Source organism: Rhinolophus ferrumequinum, chromosome 14 (genome assembly GCF_004115265.2).
Source record: "Rhinolophus ferrumequinum isolate MPI-CBG mRhiFer1 chromosome 14, mRhiFer1_v1.p, whole genome shotgun sequence".
NCBI classification, from domain to species: Eukaryota; Metazoa; Chordata; class Mammalia; order Chiroptera; family Rhinolophidae; genus Rhinolophus; species Rhinolophus ferrumequinum.
In genome coordinates, this window is record NC_046297.1 from 60,924,744 (window position 1) to 60,941,865 (window position 17,122).

At 46.2% G+C, this 17,122-nt stretch overlaps 1 protein-coding gene across 2 annotated transcripts in view; it reads right to left on the reverse strand.

Annotated features, from left to right (window-relative positions):
• Nucleotides 1-1,225: 1,225 nt before the first annotated feature.
• Nucleotides 1,226-17,122, reverse strand: part of ANXA13 (annexin A13) — a 42,966-nt gene continuing 27,069 nt past the window's right edge. For both annotated transcript variants that reach the window (XM_033126734.1, XM_033126735.1), the window contains 8 exons: nucleotides 16,408-16,578; nucleotides 14,043-14,076; nucleotides 13,858-13,937; nucleotides 12,920-12,988; nucleotides 12,402-12,503; nucleotides 7,872-7,947; nucleotides 4,293-4,405; nucleotides 1,226-1,767 (listed from right to left, as the gene is read on the reverse strand). In XM_033126734.1, the coding sequence (XP_032982625.1) occupies nucleotides 1,648-1,767; nucleotides 4,293-4,405; nucleotides 7,872-7,947; nucleotides 12,402-12,503; nucleotides 12,920-12,988; nucleotides 13,858-13,937; nucleotides 14,043-14,076; nucleotides 16,408-16,578 (765 nt within the window). In that variant the 3' untranslated portion in view covers nucleotides 1,226-1,647. The remainder of the gene's footprint in view (nucleotides 1,768-4,292; nucleotides 4,406-7,871; nucleotides 7,948-12,401; nucleotides 12,504-12,919; nucleotides 12,989-13,857; nucleotides 13,938-14,042; nucleotides 14,077-16,407; nucleotides 16,579-17,122) is intronic.

Consider the following 17,122-nt stretch of genomic DNA (forward strand, 5'->3'; position numbering starts at 1 on the left):
GTGATTCAAGCGTATTCTTCAGCAGCCTCAACAGCTGTCTCCTCAACCCTCTCCTTCCTTTCACCATATCTATCCCCCAGGAGACTGGATTTCACTGTTTCCCAAACACGCTGGGTTCCTTTACGCTTCTGAGTCTCTGCCCATGCCCTTCTTTCTTTGTTTCTCTGGAGACCTTCTACGCATTTTTTAAAACCCAACACAACTGTATCTCTGTGAAGCACCTCGCAGTTCCCCCAGGCAAAGCTACGTGTTCCTTCTTCTTGCTCACGGGTAGAGAGTTTTATATGCCCATATTCACGTAGTTAAACAGCATTCGGTTGCATATTGGAAGCATCTGTCTGCATTAATGGCCTGGGAATGACTTGCCCAAGGCATAGCGAGTGTTCTACTCATCTTTGTATCCCCAGAGCCCAGCACAGTATTTGGCAGATAGTAGGGAATTAAGCAGGTGAATGACTACAGACCCATTACCATGTACTTTGTGTTATTTTTACAAGAAAGGCGGTGAGTCGTGTGATTTCTGGATTCGACCAGCCCTGAATTCAAATCCCAACTCTGTCACTTGCAGATGAATTTAGCCAGGCTACTTAATGTCTCAGTTTCCTCAATTGATACACGGGAGTAACATTAACCTCAAAGGACTGTTGGGAAGATTGAATATGAAACTACGTTCCGTCACAGTGCCAAACACAAATAATCATCCAATGCGTAATAACTATAATTATTGGACCAAAGTGTCCCTATCCTCTTGACTGACCCTTCTTTGTGTAGCAACACGTGACTGTGAGACAAACATCTTGGAATAGATTCTGTTGGTGCGGAACCAATCCATTTACGAGTCAGACGATTGACCTCGATCCTGTTGGCACTGTGCCCAGCCTAATTGTATTTGAAGACCAGATGGGAGACTCAAGTGAGTCCAACGTCTACAGAAGCAAGAAAAACCATTTAAACCAAGTAGTTAGTAGGTTAGTGAATTTTACCTCTAGTTACATTCCTCGTAGGTACATCAATCGTTTCCTTGCTGCTGGCCTTGATGAGTGTCCTTGGTAATTATTAATAAACTTAACTGTTTGCATTTCCCAAATATGTTTGAATTTCATAAGTCATAGGTTTCCAGGACAAGAGCCAAAACTAATCAACCCAGTCTTTGGAAAAGCGGCTGATGGAGGCATAATCCACAACTTTAATTAACTTTGAGGCTTTGAAATGGAACACACAGAAGGAAAATTAACGAACTGTTTAATTTTGTCTTCTCCATACCTTAACCATTCAGTCTTCACCCAAGACACACACACCCTTGTGCAATACAGTCTTCTAAATGTTTTATTACACATAGATCGTTTTTTTATCAACTGCTGATTTCATTTGTGCTTAGAAAGCATTCAGTTACCACACCAAAGGAAAGTTAAGAGGCAGCCAAGGTACTTGCTAAGCCAGCATTCAAGGGTGATTTGCCCAAGCACCTTGAGGCCGCTGTTTTTAACCGAATCATCCTGGCCTGGCTATACTACTCAAGCTGCCAAGAAAATAAAGCAGGCCTCTTGAAGGGTTTTCATGCTGGAGTCCCATGTGCCAATCTGGTTGGAATGGGCTTTTGACAAAGGTGATTGATTCCTCTCTCTGCTCCCACTTCTCTGGCTTGCTTCAGTGCAAGAGGGCCACCAGTAGTTTCTGGAAGTCCCCAGAGGTGTCCGAGCGAACCATGTCACAGAGAGACTTCTGATACTTCTCTTGGAACTTTGCTTTTATCCCCTGAAGGTCCACCTGGAGGAGAGATGACAACAGTAATGGGGACATGACTGAGTGTGTTCACCGTAGACGCAGGCAGGCACTGTTCTAAGCGGGTTAATCTCGTCAGCTCATTTATGCCTACAAACGACCCTTCATGGTAGCGGCGAGTATTCTTCCTGTGTTGTGAGTGAGAAAAGGAAAGCTGAGTTGAGCTCCCCAAAGGTTGCAGAGGTGTCTCTGTGTGTGCATGTACGTTCCAGTAAAACTTTACTTATGGACACTAAAACTGGATCACATGATTTTTATGTATTGCAAAGTATTGTTTTCCTTTTGAGCTTTTTACAGTTATTTAAAAATGAATCATTCTTCGGTAGCAGGACTGGACAAAACACAGAGATTTGAAAAGAAGCCTTTTTTTCTCGTGTACCCGATCAGGGAGGGTGTTAATATCCTAGTCAACAAAATTCAAATCAATATCGATTTCTAGGATTTATTTTGAATCTAATTTATTAAAAGCTTGAAAAACCTAGGTGGTGGAAGAAGGGAGAGGATTCAGCAGAAAAACAATTAAAGGATAATTCTGCTCTAAAAGCTCTTAGAATCTAGTAAAGGAGAGAATGCTCGCACCAGAAAAGATGTATTTCCAGAGAGAACATAGTCTCATGAGAGAAGAACAGCACTCTCCTTAACCTGGAGTTTTGCAGTTTTCAGTTTTTCCTTTGTTTTTTGATTTAAACTCTGTCTTGCTTTCTAGACAGGCCCACAAACCATTGCTCAAGTTTCCTGTTCTTTTTCCTCCTGCCCCGATTCAAGAGCTGAACAGAAGAGAGAAAGATGAGAACAGAAGAAGGCGGGAGAGTGAAGCATTGTTCAAAATGGGTGCTGAGCAGGAGAGAGATTATGTCAGGCAGATGGGGTCTGTCCCTCGGCTCTCCTGGCTTGTGTGCTTCTTGGCCGGAGGAGGGGCAGGAAGGGGAGGGAGGTCAGCGTAGGGGTGGGGTGCATTGAGGTTCTGTTCTAGTACTACACGGCTTTGGGGGATTAAGGGTTCTGGCCAACTATATCTGGCCAAGCCTGAAGCATTCTGAACAAATGGTCCTCATGTGGAGATGACCCTGGACCCGTGGTCAGTACTGAGATGGGCAGAGCATCTTGGAATAAACACTCCCCCACCCCCATTGGAGTGAACCTAGAACTCTGAGGAGCCCTCCAGACCCAGCCAGTCCCCTGGGGTCTTTCAGAATCCTTGCTGTGCTCTGTTGCCAACCTGTCCCTTGGAATGCCTCAAGACTTTGGTTGAGGATTGAGTTGCTAAGAGACAGAGAAGGCAGAGACCTGGAGAAAGGAGGGAAAGAGAGAGACTCAGAGCCACGCAGGAGAGAATGAGGACAGCAGGAGAGTGGCAGAGAGACTGGGAAAGGGAAAGAAGAAGGAGAGCGAGACATGGACTTTAAGAGAGAAAGAAAAATCTGAACAGTGGAGGAGGAGGAGAAAGAGGGGGAGGAGAAATTCCAGGAATAGGAATAAACACAAAAGAACAGTCGTGCTGCTGTTATATTAAAAAACAGTGTTAGATGTGAAGTCTGATTTGACAAAAGCCTGTGGGCCAGCATTTGGGTTGGTATCTTTCCCCCATCATTTAACAATTTTTTGGAGAGAGGATGTCTGTGGTTTTCCAGCGCTCAGTTACACTTTATTCTCCAAGGCTTCTCCTACTGTGAATAAAATGCTATTTCCCCCTTGTTTTGTCATTTCTTCTGTGTGTAGCGCTATACTCCAAAGTATTTTCTATGAATCTTGACAGCGGTGCAAACCCCAGCTTTTGGCTACACATCTCCCTGTCCCTTCCTTACACTCATGCGCTGTCAGAGAGGGACGATATCGCTTCCAACAGGGCAAAAATTGGTTCTTACAGGGTGAAAAAAAGTCTTAGTCTTTTTAAGTAAAAGTACCTAAGGAGCATAAACAGATATACAGTCTGTCCATAGTGTTAACATGTCTGGAGGGTGGGATGGTGATTTCGGAAAAAACTGAGTCCAAAAATGCTTCTTAGTGGGGCGATCCATAATTAAAAAGTGGTTGAGAAACATTGTCTGGTACTGATGTGTTTCTAGTGCAAAATTGTGCCTCTGTGGTGTGTTTCATTACATAAAGATCTCACTCGGGAGTTAGGAAATCGTTTGCTTATTGTCTCTGCTGCTGGGTGACCTAGTCAGTCACTAAACTTTCCGTGTCTCTATTTTATCTTCCTTAACATGGAGCCGAACCTCGCTGCATTACCCAGGAGGGCTCCACAGGTTCCCCTCTGCACCCTGTCATGAGCTCTCCGGAGCCACCGATGACAAAAATAGAAGCAGCTATCCTTACTGTATTTTTACAAAAAGAAAACAGATTGAGGCAGAGCACCGCTGTCTTCCGCAAAGTCTGGGAAGATAGAGGCTGTCTCTGTTTTACTTTTTTCTGTAAATAGGCACTTACTAACAGCTATTTGTTGATAACATCTGTGGTGGTAAAAAGAGAAGTTGCAGTCCACCGCCTTGGAGTCAAGTGTGTCTTACCTCAGCCCTCGTCACAAAGATGTGAATTAGTGTCTCCTCATCGGTCCCTGCACCCTTCATGGACTTGTACAGACGGTCCGCAAAATAGCCCTCCTGGTCCCGGGCACACCTCACTGGGCAGGATGAGAGAAAAGTGATCACATTCTGTCGAGTAACATGGAGACTCTCTGAAGGGACAGAGATGTCCTGGAGTGTCACTTGGCTGCCCTCGGAGCTCACTGGATTGTGAGGCAGATGTTTGAAAGGAGTGGATTTCCCACTGTTGTGTAATGGGATCTGGGAGATTCTCCAGGTCAGAGCACCCGGATGCTTCAAACAGAATGGAGTCAAAACCCATTCTGACAAAGAAGAACCTCTCCCGTTCCCTGACGACCCTTCGAAGGTGGAGGAACGCTTGGCCATCCTTAGGCTCTCCCTGCAAAGTTCATGATTCTCACCAGCAGAAATAACTTTTCATACCTAAATAAAATCTCTGAGGTTAGAGTCAGATCCGCAGAAGAAAAAGATGGGCTGGCAGCCTTGCTGCCATAAAACTTCGCATCAGTCGGTAGGACTATCACCTGCTTTCCTGTGCTAGAAAAACCTCCCTTCCCTTGGTTTTTCCTCACTGGGCTGGTTTTGTGAGCCTCATCTCTGGATCTTTTCCAAGTCCCCCTACACTCTTAGTTTGTGATCTGGGATGCGGGTTTGATGAAATGTTTGATCCTACCTAGAGATCACCGTCCTATGAGGCTGCCAGTTTCTCTTTTCTGGCCCTCCCCCTTGCCTGCCAGCTTTGATCTAATCCACAAATTAATGAAGCACGGTTTCCTCTCACCAACGGGGAGATAGGGTGCATCTCTACTCCTGGGGATAAATCATTCTTCCTCTCCCACTGCCCCCCAGGCTCAGAGGGGTCCATACTGACTCACGCTTTGGGCCGACAGAGCCATTTACTCACTAGGTTGTTGACATTTCCCTAGAACACTTAACATTTTCTATGTTAGTGATTAATAATGAGCAATTAAGTCAGCATAAGCGTGGACGGCACAGCTTTAATATGTCCTGGTAATGGAAACTCTGGTTTTCTAGGTAATTGCCTATATGATTGATGTTTACGAGGAAGGGAGAAGAACAGGATTAGGGAAGAAGAGTCTAGGTTGGGCGTCTATCTCCATTGGTAGGCCAGGTGGCAGCCACCATAGTGTCAGTGGAAAAGTAAAACCCACACCCAGGTGTCCGACCTCTTTAGCCCAAGAGCAATCCAAAAGCTACTGCTAGATGGGTGGCAGTTGTGGGGGAAACCTATCAATTTGGGGAGCAGCACATTTGGGACTCACTGTGATCCCCAGACATTCTGAGCTAGTGACCTCACGGGTTTTCCTGAAGACCCTCTCCTGTGCAGTACCAGCTGATGCTGAAATGACTGTCTCCCTGGCGTCAGTGTGCGCCATCCCTACGTAGGAGTAGGTGTCTTCATTCCTTCTTCCTGATATTTTGGGGAGAAAAATGCTCAGCGTTTCTACAACATACAATCTATGCCTATAGAACAACCTCTGTTCTTAGCAGTGGCAGGCATCACTCCGCGGTTTGGATGGGACTAGCTGAGGAAGGCTTGGGAATTAAGGTGGCGCGTGGAAGACAGAGCAGCCAGCTACTATGCTGTCTCTTGGCCCTCATTGCAAAGCAGGGGTTCTCAAACTCCAGTGAGCATAAGGCCATCGCTTGGGGATCCTGGGAAAGTGTGGGCTTCCAGGCTCCACTCCCGGAGGTTCTAAGTGGGTAACCTGCCTTGGCGCTCAGGAAACTGTATTTTCACACACTTCCCCATAGGTGACTCTGATGCTGATGGTCCATGGACCCCATTTTGAGAAGTACTGCTTCAGAGACTGCAAGTGGTGGGAGTCATTTGGTCTCGTAAGCCCTCCTCCTTGATTTTAACCATAAATGGGCATCTTTCTGAGTTAGGTGAGAGTGTGGGAGGGGGCTGAAGAAAATACAGTCATGAAGTCGTGTTTCCAATGTGTGTTTATTCTCAAGCTCTTCTCTTATCCCTTGTCCGTGTGCTACCACTGGAGTACACCTAAGTCCTGCATTTCCTGGTCCCCAAGCGCAAGCACTGAGCCTTTCCTTCCTCTGTACCCTCCTTGCTCTGGCTGGTTTTGTTTTTAATCATTCCTGGAGACTACTCTGTTGACTTGTGCGTATCTGCCATGGACTTTAAAGTTCTTATTAAGAGCAGGATCTGGACCTGTTTACCTCTGAACCCCACACCGAGCACAATCCCGAGCCTAGACAGATGCTAAGTAAATGTTACAGACTCGAATGGTTCTATTACCATTAAAAAAATTCATAATGAATATTCATAAATATTAATGTTCCTCTCCTGACTGAACTCTGGTGTTTTCCTGATTCTCTGCACTGTAAGCACAGGAGGGGTTCAGAGGCTCGGGAGCTGGGCCATGAGTACATCTCTTCATTTACTTAAGACACTCGTCCTTTTAGCCCCACAGACCGTCCTCCGTGTGTATCCAGGGTGGGTCAGGGATGCTTAGGCCTCTGTATAGCACAATAGAAGCCCTGCTAATTTGAATGCAAAATGAGGATAAATTAAAAAAAAGAAAATCAATTGCTGACATTACTCCAAAAAAAAAAAAAATGAAAAAGTTGGGCAGCTAGAGTGCATTCTTTAACTTCCAGGGCTGCTCTTTCAGTTCTTCCTCCTCTTCTGGGGATGCCTATCTCTATTTGTTGTGCCATTTGGGATGGTGCCCTGGACGCCTTGGTACAGGAGTGTGGACAATGGACAATGCCTTCATTCCAGGGCTTGCAGAAAGGAAAAAGGAGCCTGCCAGACACAGCCTCATGCCCATCTCTCTGCTATTTCCTGCCTGTGGGCAACACCTGGAGAGCAGGTCCTGGTGTTTGCTTGGCACGGTCAAGAGTTGGTCTCCCTCCCATCTCTTTCTAAACAGACCTCATTCATTCCAAATGTTGAAGGGAACCGAATGGAAAAGGATACCCTCGAGCCATCAGGCATGTGTGGAAACTTGTTCATGGGTCCAGAGCCTGGGCACTTTTGAGTGTGTGTCATATGAACCACATACTGCTCTGTGAGACTAGACGATGGTCCCCGGTTGCTGACAGATGCTCTCGGGAACCCGCAATCTTTGTGGGACTACAGGGGATGCCATGGTGTGTACCTCAGAGGACCTCTTCAGGACGAAGATGCTCAGTCCAAGTGTTCCCTGCTGGCTGCTCCCATCTGAGTCCCTTCCCAGGAATCACCCTCCAAGGAGGGAACAGCCTTATCCAGGGTTGCAAACGCTCCCAGGGTACAGCCATCTGGCTGCTTGATGTGGGGTGCAAAGACCTGGCTCCTTGCCTCCACTTTGGACATCCCGGCATCTGGGCTCCTTGGGGGACCAGCAAAGGGCCTGTTGCAACTGCATCACACTCATTCTCTCCCTTGCCCAATGCTGCTTAGAGGTGTTGTTCCCCAAACTATTCTATGAAAGCTTTCTGCATGCAAACCTCCATCTCCGAGTCTGGTTCCAGGGAGCCCAGCCTAGTTCAGGGACTCTCCTAGCTGTACTTTACCGAGTGTTAAGTAGGCCTTCTGCAGATCTCCCGAGGTTTCTGCTTCGATGGCCTCTTCGATGTCTTTGCCGATGAGCTGCAGAGACAAAGTCCAGCCATTAGTCCATCGTTTTGCCTCTGGTGCACTTGGGATTCTTCCTGAACAAAAAGCACTAAACCCTTCCAGCCTTGGTTACGCGGCCTTAAGGAACTCCTATCTGGCCTTGTGCCTTGCAGGGCTGAAGGTGGTTGCCCCCCATTTGAGTGGGGGCTCTCATGGCTGAGGAGTTAATCCACATCTGACCCCTAGTGGATTTGACCCCAGGCAGGACCACACCCTGAGCCTCAGTTTCCTCCTCTGTAAAAGTAGGGCATGGAAGAAGAATTAACATATACGGTCTTAATAATTCTTTATATGATACTTGGGTTTCCTATGTGTTTTTAAAAATTCTTTCCATTTCTAATTTTCTAGGAGGCTGTGGTTATAATCATCTTACTCTCACCTTCCCTGTCAACTTTGTTGTGGGACTGGGCACTCAGTCTTCTATAGTTTGGGTGAAATAAGTAGAGGTTATAAAGTGCATGGCAAGGATTTGCCTAAGGTTTCTGGTAGAGTGGGGCAGCCTAGGACCACATCCAAATGCCACTTTCCTTCACTCTGGGGTGATTCCAAATGATCCTAGATCCACCACCAGCTCACATATCACTCTGCACAGAATTACACATTAGGTTTCTTTCCAAATATTTACAGAAGCTGAAGTTCAGAGTAAATTGTGACTATGCTTAATGCAAGTACCGCCTGGGCCACACTCAGGGCAGGCAAGTAAAGAGAAAGGAGAACTTTTTGTTGGGTTTGGGAAATGCAGTGAAGCATTAGAAATACTGAAACATCTTCCTGAGAAATTCTCTTCAGAGGCTATGACACAAGTATGATTCTATAAATAACGGGGGCTCTTGAGGACCTGCTAATAGAGTTCCTGTAGTGTATTCTGAAAACACGGGTACACAAAATAGTCTTTGTGACGCAGGCACAATAGTTGTGGGGGGAGGAGGGTCCAGATTGAAAGAAGCCCTGTTCTTTCATCTCGTCACGGTTTGCACATCTGGAGGGCTGGTGTGTGTGATGGGTTAGGAGGGAAAGGGGGGTGGGGGCTTTCCGTCCTGTCCCTTCCTTAGCTGTTCACAGCCTTTTTTGGGGGGCTTGGTATCACTTTCTCATGAACAGGGTTCTTGTTCTGTAGTCTGCGATTGCATTTCAGGAGGACATTGTATTCACCCAGGTCTGTGTTTACTAAAAAGAAAAAAAAAACCACCCTCATATTAAACCACTTTCAGTTTCTGTTGTTAATGCCGGGCCAGAACATCACTTTTCAATTTTCTGTAGAATCTCAGCCTACACAACAGACAAAAGCAGAAAAGCAGAGCTGTGCTGGGGAGGCAGGACATGAGGTCCTTACTCTAGCCCTAGGCAGGCTTCTGCCCTCTCAGGGTCTCTTCTCGGTACAACTCCAGGGGGCACTATTCACACGCTACAAAGAGATGGCATTGCCCCTCTTCTCTGTCTACCTCCTGCCCCTAACCCCCTCCTGGTAGCTACCAAGGTACCACCAGGGGCTTCATGGAAAACAATTGACTGACTCTCCTTTGCAAATGGCATGCTTTTCACTTACTGGAACACTGCATTCTTAGGGGCTTTTGGGACAGAACCAGGTTTTGTTCTCAGTACAAAAACACATTGCCAGGATGAATTCCAGACAAGCCTCAAAGCTTCTAGTTAACCAGGTAGGGAGATTATTAGAAGAATAGGGGAGACATTTCTTTCTTTTAAAACCAAGTCCCCCAAATTGACGTCATGCCCATAGCAGAACCCTACATATCAATTGGCTTTGGCTACAGCAATGAAAGGGCTAAAGGCTCTGGAATGGGTTTGGGACACGTAAAGGGGAGGGGAGAAGTGGTGAGGGCATGGTGGGGAAGCTGTGAGCCTGGGCTGTGGGTGTGTATACCTACGATTCATATTGAGCCCTATTTGGGAACTTACTTCGGCTCTGTAACTACGTAACCGTTTTTCATGGCCGAGTAATATTCCAGTGTGTGAAATAAGTCAGACTGAAAAAGACAAATACCATATGATTTCACTTACATGTGGAATCTAAAATACAGGACATAAAAAAAAAAAAACCCAAGCAAAACAGAAACAGACGCAAAGATACAGAGAACAAACTGATGGTTGCCAGATGGGAAGGGGGCTGGGGGGCTGGGTGAAAAAGGGGAAGGGTTTAAGAAGTACAGATTGGCAGTTACAAAACAGGCACGGGGATGTAAAGCACTACATAGGGGAGATAGTCAATAGTATTGTAATAACTGTATGGTGCCAGGTGGCTACTAGACTTATGGTGGGGGATCAACTTCGTAAATTATATAAAGATCTAACCACTATGTTAAATACATGAAACTAATATAATACTTAATATCAGCTGTAATTGAAAAAAATTAAAATAAAATGAAGAGTCAGGCTTAGAGGACAAATCAAGGGCAAAACCCTGTATTTTTGTGCCAAAAATTACAATTCGAGATCAGGACAACCTATGTCACATAATGTGTTCCAGTGATCTGACACTAGCATTTTAGTGCTTTTAGTCAGAGACCATGAGAAAATTTATGGGACCAGGGTCCTAAGATCAGGGAGAAATCTAAAATTCAACGATAAAGATCAAGGTGAATGATGTTCCAGCAAAGTTTGTTGGAATAGATGAATAGGTAGCTTTTTAGAGCTGGTTTCATGCAAAGAATCACCAACTCAGTAGATCATCTTATTGTCCATTTCAGCTTTCGCTCTGATTTTTGACTCCGTTGGCCTGTTAAAACATTTAATCCTTACTAACCCTACGAAGCACGTACCATTGTTATCCCTATTGTAATGATTGGGGAAACTGAGTCACAGGACCCTGACTAACTTGCTCTAGGTCACACAGCTAGTAACCTAGAGCAGACTTCTTACATTTTAACTTGCATCAGAATCTGGAAGATTTGTTCAAAATCTTGGGGATGGTAGGACCCCAACCCCAGGGAATCTGACTCAGTAGCTCCAGGGTGAGGACTGAGAATTCTCACTTTTAACACGTTTTCAGGTGATTCTGATGCTGCTGCTATGAAACTCATTTCAAGGAGGATGTGGGCCTAGAGAGCATCCTGTTAGGGGGTCAGTTGTGCACGTGCACACGCCCACATTTGTATGTGTGTTTCTACAGTCATCACCGATGACAGCCATACCCAGAACCTCCATCCTCAGCCCCAGTCATGTGGGAAGAAGGTCTAGGTCATGGAGACATCTTCCAGCTCAGTCTACACAGCTCCAGGCACACAGGCCAGGGGAGTGCAGGGTCAGCTGCCTTTGATCGTGACTCTGGGCACGATTTGAAAGCAGAGGGCCCTGAAGGCTTATATACAGTCATGATAAAATTCCAAAGCTTTATTGTCTTTTCATCTGCTGGCAACACACAGAAAACACTGTTTTGAGTGAGGAGCAGCCAGCTCCAGCCGAGGTAGGAGCTCAGGCTGGGGAATCTTGGAGTTCTCATCCACTTTCTGCTACTGACTTGCTGTGTGGTCCTGATAAGTTACAGATGGTCCCTCACTCATAACAGACTTTCCTTGTCCAACAGTTGTGGGTAACAATGGCTGTGCAGCCTGCATTATAGTTACAGTATTATTGTGAAATCGAAATGAGATACAGGGCACAGAAGTGCTGTGAATAGTTAAAAGCACTTTACAAATATAAAATCGGAGACCCCCCCTTCCCTCCACTAAAAAAAAAAAAAAAAAAAATCTGATACTCCACAAAAGGTTTCTTGCAATTAAAGACTGATTTTCAGGAAATGACTTATCCACTAAGTGCCTTGAGATAGCGAATTCTCCTTGTTGGCTTAAAATGATCGTTAGATTAAAAAATAACTGTATAAAAGTAATTTATACACATCTTTTCAGGAGTATCTCTCTGAGGTATATCACACCCATCTTGGGAGTGATAAGCACTGTTAGCCCCACTGTAAATGGGAAGACTAACAATAGCGCACATTTGTATGCTTACCACCGGCCAGGTACTGTCCTGAGCCTTTGACGTTTACCTTGTTTAGCTCTTACAATACCCCCGAGAGGCTGTGATGATGGCCATGGTGTCTGGCTTACGGATGAGGATAGAGAGGTCGGGTCGCTTGCCAGTGGTAGAACCAGGATTTGAACCGGGACCCTCTGACTCTAGGGCGTTGCTCCTAAACTTGACACTTCTCTGCTTTCCTAAACTCTGTTGTCAAGCGGGGGTTTCCCCCCCTTGGCACTCCATTTGGGGCCCGATGATTCTTGGTGGTGGGGCTGTCCTGCACATTGTAAGATGTTTAACACCTCCTGCCATTCCCAGACAAGGGGACACCCCCACATTTCCAGCCATCAAATATCCCTTGGGGTGGGCAAAATGACCACTGTTGTAAAAGACCCCCCCCGCCCCCACTCAGTTTCAGTGTGAACCCCTTGCCCTGGCACTTGACTACTCACGATTTGATAGGCTTGAAAGGTGGCTCGTAACTGCTTGAAGCTCCTCTTGGCCAGGACTTCATTGAAGGCGAGTTCGTCAGTGCCCCAGCGGCCTTCCCCTGCCTCGGGGGTCAAGTGCAAACATTTGGAAAAAGGCTTTTGCGAAAAGACTGACTATACAGTGCTCGGACCAGGCCTCACTCACAGGAAATTATAAAATATGCACCGAATAAGAAGCCCCATTGATTGACGAAACGCTTTCAACTTCTAACCTGCGCATATACTTCCCCTATTCGTTTATATTACTTACACCCTCCCTTATGACAAAATGGATCAGAGGTGGTTAACCCCAGAGCATAAGAGCAGGAATAATTCTTTTAGGTTCGTGAAAACTGTATAGATGAAAAATATTTTAAAGATCATGCTTCTTTCCTGAGTAACTCCCATTTGCCTACAATAGAGAAACAGTTGTTGGAAATAATGCTAATACATTTAAAAAGGGATTTTGCTGACTGATGCTGGCACGTCTGCATACTTACATCATACAGATCTTTGGCATCCTGGCCAGCTAGGTCTTTGTCCAGATTATCTCCTTCATCACGATTAGCCTAGAAAAATCAGTACATTGTTATTAGCTCGATTTCCTGCTGGACCACAGAAAACGAAAAAGGAAAAATCCTGGAAAACTGGTGGGTGATCTCATCAGGGTGGCCTGACAAAAGAGTCAGCCTGGCAGAGTGGCAACACTGCTCTTTGCTGCCATCTTTTGGAGACAACTGATAAACAGAATACCTTCCCTGACGACACTTTTTTTCTGTTTGTTGATTTGTGTGTGTGTGTGTGTGTGTGTGTGTGTGTGTGTGTTTTGGTAGAAAACAGTCATTCTCAAACCCCGCTGACCTTTAAGCAGGCTGAAAGCAACCTCATGATGTCTCCAAGAGTCAGTTAATTAGAAAGGTACTAGTCTCCTTTCCAAAATATCAAATTCCACCTCTCAGGATCCCCATCCTGAAGAACACTGAATGTTGGTGATGGAAGGTCTTGAAGTCTAAGTCCACGGAGGCAGGCAGAACTCTAAGATGACCCCAGTGGCCCACACCATTGTGTAATCCCCTTCCCTTGAGTGTGGGCAAGACTGACCATTATGAGATGTCACTCCTGTGGTTGTTTCGTGTTAATACGGCAAAGGGGATGTTTGCAGATGTGATTAGGATCCCTCATCTGTAGAGTTCATCAAAAGGGATGGGTCTGACCCAAACAAGTGAGCTCTTAAAAGGTTAGAGAGGGAAGAAGTGAGAGAGATGAGCTCCTGCTGGCCTGAAAGAACCCAAAAAGCCATGCTTTGAACGGTCTGTGAGGGTGCACGGCGGGGAACTACAGATCGCCTTTCAATGCTGATAATGGTCTCTGGTTGACAGCTAGCAAGAAAATAGCAACATCCGTCATCATAAAGCAGGTGAGACCTCTTCACACTTACCTGTAGCAGAGACACCAGAATTCTTTTTAGGTTTCCACTTGTATCATCTTTGACATCTGATTCAAGGCTCCTGTCAAATACTTTTGAAGAGGGAAAAAGGAGGGGAGAAAGCAAACGATTTAGTTTCCTAGATGTATTTTGAAAGGAACATTCTTTATCCAAAGTCAGAACAAAAGGTCACTTACACCTTTGGTAGGCCTCTTTAATGGCGATGATTTCCTAGAAAAGGTAATAAAGTGAATCAATACTCCAAGGTGGGTTAATCAATAAGATACGAGAGACACACAGAGGGAAGAGTCAGAGGCCTGTCTCTGGACAAAGGATGCCTTCATTACTTCTCCAAAGAGGGCCGTCTGGTGGATCAGGGCCAAGGCCTGGAGCAGGTCCCTGGACGTGTGAAGGGGCCCCTTCCGTGCAAACATTTCAAACCACAAGTAAGGTACGCATATGTTCTCCTTAGTTAAAGGTGAAAATACTACAGCTAAACTAACATCTTCTTCTACCTCCTCACCTCACTTCCCTCTCCCATCCCCACCATGTAGTCAGTGTTAGAAGTTCGGTGCTTATCTTCACAAGTATTTTTCTTTGCCTTTGTATACATATATATGCTATTGGAAATCTATAGAATTGTCTTGTGTATGTATTCAAAAAGTAGAACATTGTGCATACTGTGCTCTGCCTTATTTTGTCACTCAGTCATATGTCTTGGAGATTCAGCTATGCTTATACATAGTCAATCACCGAGTATTTTTTAAATGGATACAAAATGTTCCACCTTAACAACAAGCCACAGTTTAGCCAGCCTCGAATGATGGACATTTCGGTTGTTTCAATTCTTCTTTACTTCCAACAAGGTTTCATACAGTAAGCAATTTGCTGTGTGCAGGAGTGCGAGTTTCTCTCTAAGGTATGTCCTGGAAAGAATTGCTTTATAGTTCAATGACTGGCGCCAGGTGGCCCACTCAGGAGTTGCCTCAGTTTACACTTGAACCAGCAGTGTGTAAAAGCAGGTGTTTTCCCACAGCATCGTCTGCAAACTGTTTATAAGGAAAGTCAGTGTGCAGTGATAGGGACAAGGGGTGTGTGTGTGTGTGTGTGTGTCTCAGGGCAGTAGCCATGAGGAGCCTGGGTATGCGTTTTCATGGGTGTGGGGAGGTGGAAGGTGGGTGGGGGCTGACCACTTGTGTCTATGCAGCTCCTTGCCCTTTCTCCTCTTTCCAACTCACTACCAGGGTCTGCCTGAACCTGGGGCCTGCTTTCTCTCTGCTTTTCTTCTTTTTACTGTCAGATCTATTTGATGGAAAATAAAGGGCTTTGCTTGTTGTTTGAGAACAGGAGCAGAAAGAAACTAGGGTGGGTGGGGGGGACAGCAGGTGGTCAGATAAGATTAGAAAAATAATGATCAAATTAATCTCTTGTCAGGGCAGGCTGCTGGTTGCCCCCACATCAGATGTCTCTTCTCTGGGACAGGGGTGCTTCTGGAAAAGGTGGGAATGCTGAGTAGGGCATGTTATGTGTCACACTGAACTGATGCTACATCCTGTAAGCACAGACCTAAATGGAAACTCCTGGAAATGGAGGGTGTCTAGTATCTTGAGGGAAGAAAAGAAGTCCAAGGAAGCTCAGGAAAGGGGTTTACAGCTGTAGCTTGGAGCTTGAGGTGCTCCGGGAAATATGACTGAGCAGAGGGAGCCGGCTTGGGGTTGATGGCATTCCAGGCTTAAATAGCATGGAGCCTTCAGAGTGCTGTTACAGTTTTTCTTTGCTGTCTACTCCAACCACTGCTTCTGTTTCCTACTTGGAGACCTCAAGAATGTTGGGATTTTCTGGCCTTTTTCTTGCTGGGCCTTTCCATTCTACTGTGATGGGTGGTTGTGGAAGAGGGAGGAAGGGTCTCCGAATAATGATTTGTGGACCCTCTTTACTCTTGGTTAATTCCTCGGCCTTTGTAGCTGGAACCAAAGAAATAGGGGTTTCCACTGGGGCTGTAGCAAATGTTCTTTTCAGCTCCTGAAATGGTGCCATGTGCCCAAGGGACAGGGGATAGGTCTGTAAATAGAAGGACGCAGAAACCTCCAGAGATGTGCTGGCAGCCAGGGGATCCCCTCTGTACCACCTACCTCCCTGCCTTCTTAGAGTCTTCCTTTTGTGCTCTATGCTAGATGACAGCCACCAACCAGGCAGCTCCACAAACATGCTTCGACTGCGTATTGCATTGTTTATTCCAGAAGACCCGCAAAGTCAGGTTGGGAGGGGGAAAGTAGAATCTTGCCTCCTGCCTATAAAACTGTGCATCCATTTTGAAACACAAAAGTGGCATTGGCATAGCTCTTCTGGAAGCAGGGGACAGAAACACCAAGACGGATGGCTGGAAGACTGGAAGAGGCATCGCTCCTGCACGGGCCAAGCAGACACATTTCTGCCCCGACACTTGCTCACACCATGGGTGGAATGCGGGGTGTAGTTTCCCTTATGGCTGCTGCAACCATGTCTGAGGGACATACAGACGCTCCCTCACGGGCCGGGTCAGAGGACTCGCCTGGGACTAACCTGATTGGTCCTGGTGCAGAGGACCTCGATGAGAACTGCCTCATCCGTGCCCAGACCCTTCATTGCCTTGTGCAGCTGCCGGGCGTCATATTCACTGGGGCGGTCCAGAAGGGCCAAGGCTGTCTTCTCGAAGTTTCCACTCAGCTCACTCTTGAGCACTTCCTCCAGGTCCTGTAGGGAGACAGCAGGAGCCCTGACTGGGAATGGCCCAACAGGGGCGAGACAGGTGTCTGCTCTCCCCACTGCATGGCCTCAGGGTTGACGGGAAACTTGCTGGGGAAACATAGGGGGCGGGGGTTATCTCGACAGAAGCTCTCTAAACACAAGTGACCAGCCCTGGAGGACACTGGTCACCCTGATGACCCATCCATCCTCCCCCAGGACTGGCAGAGAGGCAAAGAGAAATTCCCCTGCTTGGGGCTGGAGACCCCAAAGGTGAATCACAATAACAACCAGCATTTGCAATAGGTTTGGGGGTTCAGAGAGTTTTCTCACTGGTCCTCAAAACGGCCCTGGCAGAACTATTGGTAGTATCCTTATTTACTGACCTCAAAAAAATGAAGGACTCGCCTCCAAACACTTAGCCAGAAACGACTAAAGTACAGATTTGTTATCTGTAGGGGGACCACATCATGTGTCACCCAAATGGGAATGGTTTTGAGAGTGAAGGGGGCACTATTAATAATTGCAGGGAATAACAGGAATCAACAGGGAC